The following is a 16,666-nucleotide window of genomic DNA, read 5'->3' as shown; positions in this document are numbered from 1 at the left end:
ATTCCAGCTGTCTTAAAGCAGGGAAGGGTGAAGCTGGAGGGCTTTACTTGACCAAAGGAGTGACTGAAACTGGGTTTAATTTTATTGAACTTGGATTAAAATGTAATTTCATTTCATGTATTGAAATAGCTTACGTGTCTGAGGTTGGGTATCTGGGGCCTGGGGGCACTCCTCACATAAAAGCAAGATGCCGGTTGTGACCATGAGATCAAAGCCTGTGTGCGATGTCGATGCCCATACAAAAGGAGCAGGGCTTTGATCACACGGTCATGACTAACATCTTGCCTTTTTTGACCTGGGGTGCTGCCAACTAGCGTCATGGGCTCAACTTAAGAGGGTTGCAAGCAGAGGCAGCTGGAGGGAGAATTCCCATAAGCCAGGGAGTTTACTAGTTGATTGGCTCCACTTTCCCAAGCTGCCTTCTAGAGGCCTAGACTTACACTGCCTACCCCTCTTGCCCTGGCAAACTCTGGGGTCCTATAGACCCTCCATGAAAGACCCGCTTTACCCTTGGGCTGGCTAAAAGGCTAGCTGCGTCCACACAGCCTGTTATAACCTCCACCATGGAGATTCCTCCCAGTGTAACCTATATTGGCCATCATCCTCTCCCACAAAGCTGCCCTGTCCAGTCTTAGTTGGATCACCGCGGGCAGCCCCTGGTGGGGCACTGCTTTCGTGGCCTTCTTGGTGGCCACATAATCTCTACAATGGTGTGCCACTGGGCATCTTTGTTGGGCATCAGCCACTGCACTACTTGCAGCGGAGGGCCTCTTTGGTGGCCCTCCCTGCTAAGCCATTTCTGGTCTTCCCTATCAAATGCAACCATGAGCTTCTTCAACCACTTGGTGTCTCTGGACCAGTGTTTCTCAACCTTGACAACTTTAAGACATGTGGACTTCAACTCCCAGAATTCCCCAGCCAGCATGCTGAATTGATAACCCTGTCTTCTCTCACTGCTAAATCCTTTCTTTAATGCTCTATTTCTTTTTAGCCAATAGCATTTTCTCTTAGCTTCAGCTGAGAAGACTAATTCAGAACTACTAGATCAGGGTTGCAAAAACTCAGATACCCACTAGATGCCAAGGAAGGGGACCCCAAAAACTCTTAACTTTTGCAGTGCGTTTTTGGTGCCCTGTATATTATTTCTTATTTTAAACATCCTGAAGTAGTTATAGTTATTCAAACATGCAATAAAAACAGGAGGAAATGGGAGAAAAGCAGAACAAAAATGTTAAAAACAAGCATCAAGGGGAATCAAGAACTGGAGAAGGCCAACATTAAAAGGTACATTTAAAAAAGTTTCCTAAAATACTTCAGTGTTGGGGCCTGGTGCATCACAGAGGGGAGGTCATTCCACAGAGGAGATCCAGGCAGTGGGGGGTTCCATACAATATGCTTAACCAGATAGCTAAAGATCTATATGTTGCATTCATACAACAAGGTATACTTGGTTAGCTGGTTCAGTTTTTTATGTATGAGTGCTTTGTGTGAATTGAGGCTTCTTGGTAAGTTTATGGTTCAATGTATTGAGTGGAACCAGAAAAAGGATGAATTCTGTCACCAGGTGTGGTGTGAATGGAGCCAGTAATTTAGTTCTCTGATTATTGTAGAAAACTGAACAGTGGAATAGGTGAAGTGTCAGAGGAAGCAGAAAGCCCTGTGTTTGAATCACTTGTTGGCAATAAGGCTCAGTGGGTGCCCATCAAAGTCACTCTCTCTCCGTTTAGTTGATTTCAGAGGACTGTTGAGTACCGTCTACAGTACCCTTTCCAGGGCTTGTAAATGGCATTGAGGTGAGCCGTCCAAAAACACCGTGTACAGATTAGAAATGAAAGTAACATGTTTGCTGGAGAACAGGTGCTTTCTAAAGAAGTAAGATGAATAACACGTGGTCTGTAATTAGTGCTACCTTGAATTTACAAAAGTCTGCCTCGTGTGAGTCAGCAAGCGCTCGAGGCTATGGCTGTTCCTTTCCCCATTTCTGACTCCCCTTTTGAATAATACAACATTCTGCCTGCATTTTGGGTAGTAACCTTCAGGTGCCGATTGAAGTTAGGTCACATCCCTTTCTGAGAGCCCATCTCCTTGACTCTAAAAGTCATCTCCTGCAGGGGCTCATTATTTTTATCGCTCAGTTATTATTTCGGTCTTCGAGCGTCCCACAGACCGTTTTCTTGGGAGAGGCACAACCGTATATGCTGTCAGAAATACCTGGCAATTCTGGGCGGTACCTTTGTTCTGCGTCCACGTAATTTCTGGGCTTCGTCACATCACTAAGGAAAACGTGGGATACAGTTATCTGTCTGGGCAAGGCAGCTCAGCGTTGCCCTCTTCGAAGGCTGGGCTAAACTGTCCTTTGCCCCCCTCAGATCTCCACTTCGGGGTGAAGGTGCCGCGGACGGTTGGCATGAAAATCCCTTGGAAGGGCAGCCGGGTAATTCCATGGCAGGATGTGCTGCGGTTGGAGGAACAAGAGCCACACTTGGTCTTTGATGTGCATGTTCGCCCTGAAAGGTAGGTGGCACCAAGGCAGGTGGACCTGCAGGGGGGTCAAAAAAGTCAAGATGGTGGTCACCATTGTGCAATCAAACCCCCAACTCTTTTTTTATGGGTGTTGCACATGAAACACCCATAAAAAACAGGTAGGAGTTTGATTATCTGGCTGCCATCTTGACCCCCTCCAGGAGGCCCCTATACCAGAACAAAGTAGAAGTAATTTAAACTTATTAAATATAATAAATATACTTAAACAGTGAAGCCTCCTTTGAATTCAGCTCAGCTCCTGGTGAAGAAACAGAAACATTAAGGGGGTTTTCTTGGCAGTAACATGAAAGTAGTTTGTCACTGTCTTTTCCTATTTTTTTTTTTTAAATTTCCCAGTCTGAGCTACAACCTAGGATTTACTAGTGGTCTCCCATCCAAATACTAAACAGGGCTGGCTTCTTTTGCTCAGACACAGTTGGCATTGCCACATACTGAGACCCCTATATATTCAAATATTTCAAATATCTATAACAATAAAAATTACAGTTTAGTTGGTAGCCATAGTGGGAGAGACTCTGATGGCCATTTAGAAAGGGGGGTGGGAAGGTTTTGCATCAATCTTGGGACTTCAGATTGATCTAAGATGGCGTTTCTCAACCCTAGCAACTTTAAGATGTCTGGACTTCAATTCCCAGAATTCCCCAGTCAGCATGTTGGCTGGGAAATTCTAGGAGTTGAAGTCCACCCATCTTAAAGTTGCCGAGATTGAGAAACACTGATTTAAGAGGTTGTTGAGGCTTTGATATGGCTGAAATTGTTTTCTTGCAGAATGAATTGGTAATACATAGGCATGGTAGTTCCCTTCCCTTCTCCTCTTTTTCTCACCGTCCTTTAAAAGGTTAAATGCATCTGACATTTTTTGTAAATCCACCTTCCCGGCCAGAGTGTCCACAGGGTGTGGTCAAAAAAGTCAAGATGGCAGCCACGATGGTGTGATTGAAGCTCCATTCATTTTGCAGTATATGTGCATAAACATAAAACCCCTTTATGGCCTCTTTCATTATTAACTGGACATGTGTCTTGCAATTCCCCAACGAATTGTGTCTTCATGTAAAGATTTCCGGCATGACTGTGTTTGGAGAGTTGCATATTTTTCTTCCCTTTGAACTTCTATTCCTCTTTTCCATGGCTTCTAATGATCTTTGGACCCTCCCTGCATGTGGTGCCTTCAATGCCTTCAAACAGAGGCTGGAGAGTCATCTCTTGGGGACGGTGTGGTGCAGTGGTTATCTGGGACCGCCAGGGGTCCCCCAAGACTCCTTCAGAGTCTGCAAAATCAAAATTATTTGCCAGATATTGAAGATATTTGCAAAAATTTTAAACAATGTCACTCTGCCCATTATTATTTTTTATTTGTTAAAAAAATTAGTTTTTTTCATGAAAAATGTTATGTTCATATCTAATGGTTTTCATATGGTTATTTTTACATGATTCAAAAAATAAATAAATATTCTACAAATGCATCGATTTTAATTTTTAATACAGTAAATATCGATTAAAATGAACCATACAGACAAAAGCTGTTTGGGGTCCTCCATAATTTTTAAAAGCGGGAAGGGGTCGTGAGAGCAAAGAATTTAAGAAACACAGGTGTAGGGAATCCTGCATTGATGACCTCCATGATTCTACGATGGCAGTTCACTTTGGGCAAATCTACACCAATTTCTCTCTGGGACTCGTTGGTCAGTCTAAATAACGTTGGGTTAGCTGACTCCATAGTCTGACTTGGCTGAAAGTAGCTTCCGGTATCTCTCCCTTACCAGTCAAGACCCACCTATTTTATATATTGGAATGAGTTTTGGATAATTGAGTTTGCAAAGATGAGGACAGCAACAATCACAAATTCTGTTTCTATTGTGGCTTATGTTCAAAGAATTTGCAGACATGCCCACGTATAAGGTTGGCCTCGGGCTCTACTGCCCAAACTAGAAGGGAGTTGGGTGGCATATGCATTTAATAAATTATTATTATTACTATATTATGGACTTTGCCCCTTCTGGAGATTTGCCATGGACTCCTTTAACGTTTCTCTTCTGCTGAGATTATCAGCTCAGTTAATTTCAGGTGCCCTGCATTTTACCGTATTTACTTGAAAGGAAGACATCCTAACATTTAAGACAATTTCTCCTCCCCTCCAAAAGATTGGAGTAAAACACGCACACAAAACTCCTGTACGTTATGCAGCTTCTCTACCTTGGTGATTACCAGCTCCCATTGAATCCAATCTGTAAGATTGTCTTCATGTGATACATTTAATCATGTTTGTGTATACACCCACATACATATGTAGTTAGAAGCCATACCTCCCCTCCCCCAAAGGCAAGCTCAGGACAAGTGAATTATCATTAAATTAATAATCTCTGATTAAAATTCTTTTTTGTAAACTAAGCCCCCCCTTTATAAAATGGATCCTCTGTTTGCATCCATACTCACAAACTGTTCTTTAACACACCAACTGCTCTTTCACGCACTCATATACATGTAAGTATAGAAACAAAGGTGGTTTGTGGAAACTTAGCCTCAGCAAATATAAACGTTTGCAACACACAGGCTGAAATCCAAAACCTCATTAAAAAAAGATAATAAGTAACTAGCTTAACTAGGTTGTCTATACTGTATTGATTTTATTTGGCACTCTGTGGGTTCTTGTTACCTTTCCTTCTTTTCCTTTTATGATAAACTTTTTCTATCTATAGATTTGGCTCCTTTGGTTTTATAAATAAATCGAATATCTTCCCCACGTGCAGAACTACGCACCTACATAGCCACCTCTTGTGTTTTAGGATCAGCACAAGTTCTGTTCTGTAATTCTGGTACTGGGTAGGGGTTGGACTAATTAGGGCTTCTCAACCTTGGTGACTTTAAGACGTGTGGACCTCAACTCCCAGAATTCCCCAGCCAGCATGGTTGAGAAACCCTGGACTAGATGATCTCCAAGGTACTCTTGCACCCTTACATTCTACGATTTTATGATCCAAAGTGCCAGAGGTGCCCGCAGGATCCAAAACTTTCCTTGGATAAATAATAAAAGCAGCTGCTCGCTATTGCAGTGTTTCTCAACCTTGGCAACTTTAAGATGTGTGGACTTCAGCTCCCAGAATTCCCCAGCCAGTATGCTTAGGAGTGAATACATCATGAGAGTGAAGAAGATCTTAAAGTCCAAACTCAGTGGAGGAAATATCATCAAGGCGATTAACACCTGGGCAATTCCAGTCATTAGATACACAGCTGGAATAGTGGACTTGACTCAAGCAAAACTAGAAGCTCTGGGTAGGAAGATGAGAAAAATAATGACAATGAATCATGCCCTTCACCCACTCAGCAATGTAAACAGACTCTACTTACCAAGGAGCAGAGGTGGGCATGGAATGGTACAAGTACACCAGACAGTTGAAAGGGCATTAGAAGAATATCTGAAGGGCAGCGAAGAAGATGCACTGAAGCTAGTACACCATGAAGGCTTCCTGAATACCAAAGCAACCAAACTGGCCTATGAGAAAGACCAAACTAAGAATAGAAAAGAGACATAGACAAGGCAAAATATTACATGGCCAGTACACAAAAAAACTAGCAGGCAAAGCAGATAACAACAAGGCCTGGCAATGGCTAACAGCAGGAAAGTTGAAAGAGACAGAGGGGCTACTTCTGGCTGCACAAGACCAAGCCTTAAGAACAAATGCATACGAAGCCAGAATTGAGAAGACAGCAACAGATAGCAAATGCCATCTCTGCAAAGAAACTGAAGAAACAGTGGACAGTGTTGCAAAAGGATCGCACAGGCTGACTACAAACAATGGCATGACAAAGTAGCAACAATGGTGCATGGGAATATCTGCAAGAAATACCATTTGCCTCCAAGCAAGAACTGGTGAGACCACAAAACAGCCAAAGTAATAGAAAACGAAGAAGCTAAAGTGTTTTGGGACTTTAGAATTCAAACAGAGAAGCATCTGCTACACAACACCCCAGACTTAACAACTGTTGATAAGAAAGACAAAAACGTCTGGATAGTGGACACTGGAATACCTGGAGACAGCAGAAAAGGAAGAACTGGAGAAAATCACAAGATACAAAGACCTGCAAATAGAAGTAGAACGACTGTGGCAAAAGAAAGCAAAGATACTACCAATAGTTACAGGTGCCTTGGGTGCAATCCCAAAACATCTGGAGCCCCACTTGAAGACCATCGGCACTGACAAAATCACCATCAGTCAACTGCAAAAGGCAGCTTTACTTGGAACAGCTTCCATCCTGTGATGATACCTTTAACCCAATCAAACAACATCTGCCTGTCCCAGGTCCTTGGGAAGGACTTCATAGGTGGATAAAAATGCCAAATCCAGTCTAAACATCTGTGACCAATAATAAAAAAAGGGGCAGATCTATCGCTAATGGGAGTTCCAGCAGATACAGAAGGATGTTCAAGTGCTGATGTAGGACTTGGCCCATATTTCTCAGTTGTGTCCTGTATTGAAAAGGTCCTTCTTAGACTCCAATTTGCATTTTCATTCCTGAGATCAGAGCTAGGGAGGATGGCGGTACCTTTACTTCCCCACTTATTACTGTCATCCTGGCTGTCCCATCCCTCCTTCCTTTCTCATTCCTGCAAGATTCATTCATTCATTCATTCATTCATTCATTCATTCATTCATTCATTCATTCATTCATTCATTCATTTATATGGCTACCCAACTCATCCAAGATGAGGAGTTATCTGTAGATATAGGCAATACAGATCTAGAAAAGATATTTTAAAACATTTATTAAAGCAACCCCTTAATGAACCAAGTAGAATTTCATATTTTCTATCGCCTGCCCTGAAGGAGGTAATTGATTTGAAAGGTCTGTGTCTTGTTTGAAAGAGCAGAAACACAGAATCATCCTATTAGTATTTTTTCTCCTCCCATTCTATTTAATTAGAATTCTCCAGGGCAAATTATTTTTGTACCTGAATTAAAGGAAGGCTAGGGTTAATGCCACCATATCTGAGCTGCAGAAATGCAGACAATGAATGGATCGCAGCAAGGAAATAGATTTTCTGTACTGCTTTGCCACCATCTAGTGGTCATCCAGATTTATGCATCCCTAGAGGTCTGTTTTGAATCCCTGTTGTTACTCATGGCCAAAATAACTGAAACTATTTCTTGTTTTGACGAGACACAGAACATCCACATTAGTTTGAATTTTGTTCCCAGCATTGCAACCATTTTGAACTGGTTTAATAGAACGTTTTGGATGCAATATTTCAAATAAGAGACAGAATTTGATTTGCACTGAAAATTAAAAAGTGTTCATATTTAATTTCCAGATTTTCTTTTAGACCTTTCGATATACAATCTTCCAAATTCATGTTGAAATGAAATCCACAGCGAAACGATATAAAATCTCACATTACAAAAACTTCTTTGAATAAAGTTTTTTTTTTAAATGGTAGCTGATGATTGGTGCAGGGATCGTCTGTACAATTTAAGTTCTTTTTTTTTTTTTAAAGGCTCATCTGGGGTAGCTTCGCTTGAGAGTGGCGTAGCTCTTTAAGGTGTTCTCTGATTGCCTTTGCAGTTCTTCAATGTGAGAGTTTAAAACCTGTTCAAAGTCTTTTGCTCGCCTCTCTTCCTCCTGTAGGAATTTCTCTGCTGCAGCAGCGGGAAACAAAGTCTCTGGGGAAGGCTAAACGACACAAAGAATTGGCACAATGAAGACAGGTATAATTAGGCAGCTTCTCTTATTAGCCCAGGGCCATTGCTGCAAGTATGCCTGGTTTATATCTCTTAGACATTCAATCTTGACGGAGATCCTGTTGTGTCTACACCCCCTCCAATGATATCTGGGCTGCACAAATCCAGAGGACCTCCAGATGGCAGCAAAGTGTATAAAGAGTTTTCTGTTATCTCTCTGCTGCCGTCTAGTGGCTGTTAGATGTCTAGCAGCCCAAATATGATAGCCTTAACATTACATTCAGTTGAAGTAGGTCCAGAAAGAGTCTGCAAGATGGAAAGGGAAGGGTGTTCACATAAACAGCCTCTTCTCCATTCTTCTAACTGCATCCTGCTGCAGTGTATGTATGTATGTATGTATGTATGTATGTATGTATGTATGTATTTATTTATTTTGGCCTCATGAAGTCAATAGAACATTAATCAGGAATGAGCATGAAAACCTGAAATACCAAAATAAATATTGCTATTATGTTATAACCGATTAGCTTTGCAGCCTTGAATGTAAATGTTGCTCCATTTCATCACTTGAGTGCAATAGTACACTTTACTTCAGATGGGGACCCTCCTTGTGGGTTAATTGCTCACTCCGAGTCAGGTCTAAATTGGAATATTACTGTCCTTGAATCTGAAGAAGTATGTCTAAGAGTGTTTGACTACATCCATATAAAAATGCAAATGCATCAGTATTTTAATATTACTGAAGCTTGATGTAAGTTTTAATCTTTGAGACTCGGTTCACATTATTTTTATTTTGAAAAAGAGTATACCTGTGCTGTTTGAGATAGCAATCCTATCTGGGGTAAGCATCATTCCAAGCCTACGATATACTGTTATTTATTTATTAATTGTCTATATCTAAGTTAGGTTTTTACATATCTATTTTCTCATTTTTTTAATGCAGAATTAAGTGATCTCATGTGCATGAGTGAACCATTACAAATTAATCAGCATATATAATTTTTATATTACTTTGGATATTATCAGTAATGTGACATTTTTCAGCAGAGCAAATTTAATGCTTCCTGGAGAATCATCCAGTGATCAAGCAAAGAACATCGAATTGTGAGACTTCTATGATACCAAAAGGATACAAACCTCAATCTGAAATAGGATAGATAGAGTAGAATATTTAAATACCTTTTAAAAAAGGCAAAGGAATTTTTTTTTTAATTCTACAAAAGGCTTTAATTTAGGCTGATTGCAGATTTAAGGGTTTTTTCTTTTAACTGACTATCCTCTTGACTCTTAATTGTTTTCTGGTATTTTGTAAGCAGAGCAAAGCAACCCAATTCCAGTGTGCATCTGTCCCTTAGTTTGTTTCATTTTATGAGTGCCCATGATGATGATTGTTCATTTTTAAAAAAATGTTATATTTTATTTTTGCATACTGTTTATTTTATTTGCTTAGCCCTCTTACAACTTGCCCAGAGTTCTGTAGGAATGGGGTGGACTATAAATATTGTGAAATAAAAAATAAGTTACTGAAACAAAAAGGTCTCTTGCTTCGAGAATACTAGAAGGCACCACTCTGAAATAATAGGATGTAGTGCTTGGGTTTGTTCTCTCCCTCTTTTTAATCTCCATTATCTGTTTAGCCCCACAATTCAAAGAGGCAGCTAGAACTGGGGATCCACCATGCAACAGTGATCTGCTGTTGCAACAGATGTCAGGAGTAGGTTACCCTGAACCTCATTTGTCACTTTGATAGAGGAGGGCAGTAGGAGGAGGAGTATAAATTGGCTACATCCAAATTTGTGCAAGTGTAATATTGCTCATATAGTGGGGCAGAATTTTCCCTACCTAATTTTCTTTATGACATATTCCAACTCAGAAATAGATTTTCAGAAAATGCAGAATCTACAGGGCGGAAGGGGGTTGAATTATTATTATTATTATTATTATTTGCATAAACAGCCTTATTTTGGGGGGATTTCACTTAGCAGTGTATGTGAATTATTACAGACAATGTCACTCAGAGCAGGGACAGGCAATGTGATGTCTCTGAGCATTAATGTGTTCACACACAGTTCCCTTGGTGTGAACCAGTTCCCTGCTAACCCATATTTGAAGGTTTTAAATAAATAATTGTGCAACTAGCATGGTACGAGCTTAGCAGACTCCACAGAGGAGTTCTTATAAAATAGAAAGGGTGAGCTGAATATTGTGTTTGGAAGTGTGTGAACCTTTCTAGGCAAAAAAACAAACAAAGAGAAGCTGGGGATGAAGGAACATCTTGGGGAGCACAAGAAGGTAGAGGAAGCAATGCCATCAATTTGCATGTTGATAAATGGACCTAGTCAGACTGAGAGGCCTATCGCAGCAGTCACTTGTGAATACACAAGTTCCTCATAGCTGTCATTTTGTGGGAGGACCCACAAGATACTCTTAAAAGTTTCAACTATGCCCACTAGCTGAAAAAGATTGTCATCCCTTGGCTCCCTGGGTGAATATTGATCACTCTCTTATAAAGCAAAACAATAAATTACCGTCTGACTTTCTTCCACAATGTAGACATGGTTCAGCAATGTATCAGATTTATTCCTTTCAGGAAAGGAAGTGCCATAAAATGGTGGGAGTGCTTCCAGCGGGGATGGAGATCTACCATCAGCTACAGGTACACAATCTCTGCTTGATCTTTGAGGAGGTAAAGTGCCATTGCTTTCAAGAATAATGTCCTGTTGGCCATGCCAGACAGGAACCTGCGTTCGATAGTGTCTAAAATGTTCATAGATTGCAGACTGGACTGAATTCTGCACAGGCCTAAAAGAGCAAAATGTTTACAAGGTTATGGTGACCAGTCAGGGCCTCAAAATGTTGTTAACAAGCAAAATACTTTGTACTAAACGCTCCATCCAGTTTTGTTTTATGGAATACCAGACAACATACATGTGGCAGGAAAAAAAAGCATTCCATACTCCAACATACTAATTTCACATAAAAGATATAAAATATACACTTGAATGGAAGGTTGCTCAGAAAGTCCAGCTAAACAACATTTATATGAACAAAGACATCCCACTGGCTGATGTAACTCAGGATTGTCATAGGAAGTAGTCTTCCATACCCTTTTAGTTCCTTTTAACTGGAGACTGAAGTTTGGACTCTATCTGCACTGCATAACTGGCATTTTCTGATATTGCTAGGAGGAACATTTGAAGCAAATAGTTTCTGTTTATCACAATGCAGCACTACTGCATTTTGCTATCAGTCTTGGCATTATGACAATGAATGAAACAATGCTTAAACGATGCATAGATCCTTTGGCTCATTTCTGAGAAGTTGGCTGAAATACTGACTGATTAGATTAATACATGAAGATATGCCCAACAGAATTAGCTTGATACAACCTCCTTGGGGTCCCCTCTATGAATACATGTGTGGATTAGAACTCTGCGAAAGCAGAGAAATGTCTATTAGCAAGACCTTGCGTTCGATAATAAGTCTGTCATTTTTATTAGACTAGAGGCTTGCTTACAGCCCACCAACCCAAACACACAGAGCCCCATAGGGTAACCCACCACCACCCAATCAGATGTCCTATGGTTTGGCCTACCAGAGACTTCACAATGCCCTGCACTGCTTAGAGCTTTAGAGATTGCCATGCATTGTTACTGACTACATTCACTTGGTGAAGACAGTACAATTCTGATAGGAGTCTCTCCAAAACATTTAAAGAGCTTGTAAATGTGTCAAAAGTTTTTTTTTAAAAAATTAAAGATGGTTGTTTGATGATCCTTATAAGATTGGTCTATTTCATTTCTGAGCAGAAGCAAAAATTGAGAAAGAAATCCTTTAACAATCTAGGAAACATCAAGTCTGTTTTAGCTGGCACGCTCAGGAAGGGGTCACAAATGATTACAGAGAGAATTATTAATGTTGGCAACATGAACTGGTTTTTGCTGGCGTTCTTTGCCAATAACTTGCAATGCAATTTTTGCTTTCTCCTGCTTTATAGGACCTTCTCTCTTCATTTTGTATGGAAGGCTGATCATCCTATTGGCACTGAACAGAAAAAAGAAGAAGCAGGTTGTAGGTGACAATTCTTAGTAAGAGGAATATGGGAATCAGATATTTTAACACAAATATTGCCTTCCCATGGACCCAAATGAATTGAAATCTCTTCTGTGATATTTGCTTTTTTTTTTTTTTAATGTGCACCTTTTGATACCTGGGTGTATCTGGGGATTGTACAACTTTATTTAAAGGATGTGATGTAATAGAAAAAGAACCCTACTGGGTTGGATCAGTAGATCTGGTTTCTTTATTTCATAAAATCATAGAATTATAGAATGGGAAAGGACTCCCAGGCTCATCTAGTCCAGCCCTCTGCAATGTGCAGGAAAACTAAATAAACTATCCAGGAGAGATGGCTTCCAACCTCATCTTTAAAACCTCCAGAGATAAAGAACCCACAACCTTTGTAGGTCGAATATTCAACTCCTGTACAGATCTGTCAGGAAGTCCTTCCTTCTATTTCAATGAAATCTGGGTAGCTGAAACTTATACCCATTATTTCTGGTCCTAGTTTAGGGGGCCATGAAAAATTATTCTTGTCCATCTTATCTATAGTTTCCCTTTATGTTCCTGAACACTGATGTCATGTCTCCCCTAAGTCTTCTTTTCTTCAGACTGAAATTACTAAGTTCCTTCAACCTCCTGTCACAGGGCATCTCCTCAAGTCCTTGTATCACCTTCACTACCCTCCTCTGAACCTTCTCTAATCCTGTAAAGTCCCTCAGCAGTATACAATAAAAAGTACTCTAACAGAATCATCATTAAGAAGATTATTGTTTTCCCCTTTTATCCCATTAAAATTACAGTTGGGTAACAACTTTTGTCAATCTGTAAGGGCTACTCTCAACGTTTTTGGAGACCATATGCTGCCAAGGGGGCTTAGATAAGGAACTTTTCTCTTATATACTAGGTTTATATTGAATGATTCTTGGCTAAGGATCCCAGTTCAAAGTTGTAAAATTCTAAAAGCCCACTAATAGTAGGATATAGCTAGAGCTGTTCCTGTATTTCTTTGCTGCTATCTATTGGGCATCCTGTGTTGTCAGCCTAGATAGTCCTATTTTGGCTAACTGCCCTTAAAAGAGCTATCTTCCTTTAAAAGAGCTAGATAATCAATCTATTGAAAACAGCTACATCAGCCAGCTGGAACCCCGCTATGCTGATCTGCTGGGAATTCTGATACTTGAAATATTTCAATATGTCCAGAAGATACAGTACGTATGCCCATAAAATCCATTAATTAGTTGTATTATGTGAAGTTCTTTTGTGCATTTACCCTGAATCTACTGCAAATCAATTTAACCTGGTATGAAGAAATTTCCGACAAACCAGCTATCCATCTCATAATGTATCTTTCATGGAAAGTATATGCCAGCTGTTCTCAGCCCAATGTCCTCCAGATGTGGAAGGACTACAGTGCCCCAAATTCTTGTGTCAGCTGGGAATGTTAGATGTCATATTCCCAGTACATATGGAGGATGTACAACTTGGGCATGGCTGATATTCTCTCCAAAGTTTCACTAGACTCTCAAAGGAATCCATGACACAAAAAGGTTAAGAACCCCTGCTCCAAATTTTAAACATCTGTAATACAGATAAGACAAGGAAAATTACTTCTATCCATTTATTTTTGTGTTTTCCCCCCACTGGGCAAACATTATCAAGAAGAGTGACTATAAATAGCAGAAACACATTAGCATGGCATCTGGAAATTGCCAATTACCTACCCCCATCTTCCCAAAGCCCAACACGTTTTTTATTTTTGTTATCCCAAACATATCCACTGCCATTCCTTGCTTGGCATAATTGCCATGGTAACGGAACAGCAAATTAAAATAGAAAAAACAGGGTTTTCATTCATCATAAAATAAACGATGCCCTAGAGTTAAAATAAGCTAGCAACAATAGTTTGGCTCACCTGCTTCTGTTCAATCTCTGATAATTTAACAATAGTTTTGGGGAGAAAAGCATAATGAATTGTTTAAAAAATTTTAAAAAATCAAAAGCCAAAGTCAAAGTCAAAGCCAAAGCCAGAATCACAATGCACTTGATTTCCAGGATTTGGCTACAGTTGCCAAATGTGAGCTGCAAAATTCTGGATGACCGCTAGACAAGAGCAAAGTGATATAGAAAACTTAGCTCATCTAGAGATTTGCAGTCCAAGTGAAGAAAACATTTGGGACTCCAAAATTTGTGCATAATCTGTATTTTGACCATTTAAATTAGTATTTTCCAAAAAGGCAGATAGCCTTTTCTAACCTATGGCGCCAGTATTGGAAAATGGCAGCAATGACAACACCTGTATCACTGTTAAATGAATAACGCATTTGATATATAAGCAAAATTAAAAAAAATTAAAAAATACCAATTTCACATCTCTACATGTCCTTCAAGCCAGCAACAGAAACTTCAGCAAGTTGACTCATGCAACACAAGCAGTAGAGTAGTCAAATGGTTGGTTGTTCCACTTAGAAAAGCTTAAGAAAGAATCCAGAAGGTGCATAACTCAATTTGCCACTGAGTGGAACTATTTAGGCCACTCAAATGGAAGCTAGAAATACCACCAGTTTCCTTCTGAATGTAGGAAGACAAAGGACAATGGTGTGGTTAATATATACCATAAATCTTGCATCCCTTTACCCTCCCCGCCCCACGAGCTCATTGTTACTGTTAATTGGCGGCGGGGGGGGGATAAGATGGGAGGTTTAAACCTTGTAAATAAGGGGAAGCTGCTGCACCACATAAGCTAAAGCAAACCATCACTGGGGCTAACCCAAAGAGAAGAACCCAGTACTGGGAGGCTGCGCAAGCCAACTGGAAGTGCAAATGCCATTCACAATGGAAATACAACAATAAGCATTTGGGAGGTCAATGGTTGTGAAACACTGATTATTATGAGAAGAACAAAATGGAACAAAATGGAAGCCAAAGGCACCATTTAAAATTTCATTCCTATGAGATAATTATTTAAACCTTGAAGTTATAATGGGCTGGAGCCTCCATGCTATTTAAAATACTGTGTGTAAATGTCCCAGCCCTAGTATCTAGAAAGGACAGGCTCATTTGTATAGTCATGGATATGCCTCATTGGGAAAAGGTGGGTGGATGGGTGGGCAGGGAACAATAACAGATGCTTTGGTGAATGCTCTGAACTCTAGATAACATCCATTCTTGATGCAAGCACCCACTGGTCTGTTGAGACTGTTACCATACACTGAGATACCAGGCAAGGAGGTTCCCAAAGGGCAAGACTATTGGATGCTGTGAGTTAAAGACATTCCCAGGGCTGCCATTCCACTCTCTGGTGGGGTTAGTTGTAAGATTTAGTTACAAAGGGACATGATCCGTGCAGAGTGTAGTGCTACTGGGGTTGAAGATCAAGTTGTGACTGAAGAGCTTTCCAGTCATAAGGGGGCTGGAACCATGGCCTGCATCAAGAGCCCAATGAAGATTAGAGCTGGAGATCTAGCTGGAAGTGGTGCATTGGTCTCACTACTAAAGAGACCTTCTATCAAAAGGCTTCCTGGGTGAGAAACTGTAGACACATATACATGTAGAATGAGATGTGGTCATGAACACATCTGAACATGGTTTTTATGCAAAACTGTCATATATAATGTATTGTTTTTATTAGTATTTTGCACTGGTATATTATACACTTTTGCCCTAACTGTATATTCCTTAGACTCAGTCAGACTAAAGCAGTATATAAACCATATAAATAAATGAAGCCCACTGAATTAAGAGACAATCTTGAGTAGGCAACTACAGCTATTGCATTGTAAATGGTAGCTATTCTGTTACTGTGTAAATATGTTATATTATTTAAACAAGATCCCAAGCCGTGCCATTTTTATTTTGAGAAAGTGGTTGAAAATGATTTTTCAACACTGCTTATCGCTGTTAAATGTTATATAATTCAGTATGTAATTGCGGAGGAGGAGGAGGAGGAGGAGGAGGACCCAACAATACAGTTACAGATTGTTTTTCTACTATGTATGGATTATATTTTGTACTCTTTTCCCATCATGCGATACTCCTTCGTTTGGTACTGCTTGAAATGATGCAACTTTTCAACTATACCAGTGCTGAAATACTTTTAATGAAACCTCTCAAAATTGCAACTGGCATGAGAGAAAGAGCTGAAATGGAAGATGTAATTCAGACTGCTTATTAAAATAATTTCCTACTGAGCCGTTTACATCACACACTGGCTTCTCTCCCTCCCCTTACCTTTTTATTACATAGTATTAACACATTCTATATGGCTTTTAAAATTAATATTGGGAGGAAAATCAGGGTGGCATGCTAGGAAGTCTTTACAATATGATATTATCCCACAAAGGAAATCTCTTTCCAAGGTTTAGAAAAGCATAAAAGAATTTGATTTC

General features: G+C 39.9%; 1 protein-coding gene across 1 annotated transcript in view; it reads right to left on the bottom strand.

Annotated features, from left to right (window-relative positions):
• Positions 1 to 7,806: 7,806 nt before the first annotated feature.
• DEUP1 (deuterosome assembly protein 1) overlaps positions 7,807 to 16,666 on the bottom strand; it is a 48,659-nt gene continuing 39,799 nt past the window's right edge. Inside the window, exons 11-12 of the mRNA XM_088140564.1 lie at positions 10,748 to 11,021; positions 7,807 to 8,211 (exon numbers count right to left, since the gene is read on the bottom strand). Coding sequence (XP_087996690.1) covers positions 8,038 to 8,211; positions 10,748 to 11,021 — 448 coding nt within the window. The 3' untranslated portion in view covers positions 7,807 to 8,037. The remainder of the gene's footprint in view (positions 8,212 to 10,747; positions 11,022 to 16,666) is intronic.

This window comes from Python bivittatus, unplaced genomic scaffold, assembly GCF_059951505.1.
Source record: "Python bivittatus isolate LINGU-HERP-01145 unplaced genomic scaffold, Pbiv_v1 ctg000340_np1212, whole genome shotgun sequence".
Classification (NCBI taxonomy): Eukaryota; Metazoa; Chordata; class Lepidosauria; order Squamata; family Pythonidae; genus Python; species Python bivittatus.
This window is presented reverse-complemented; position numbering and strand designations above follow the sequence as displayed.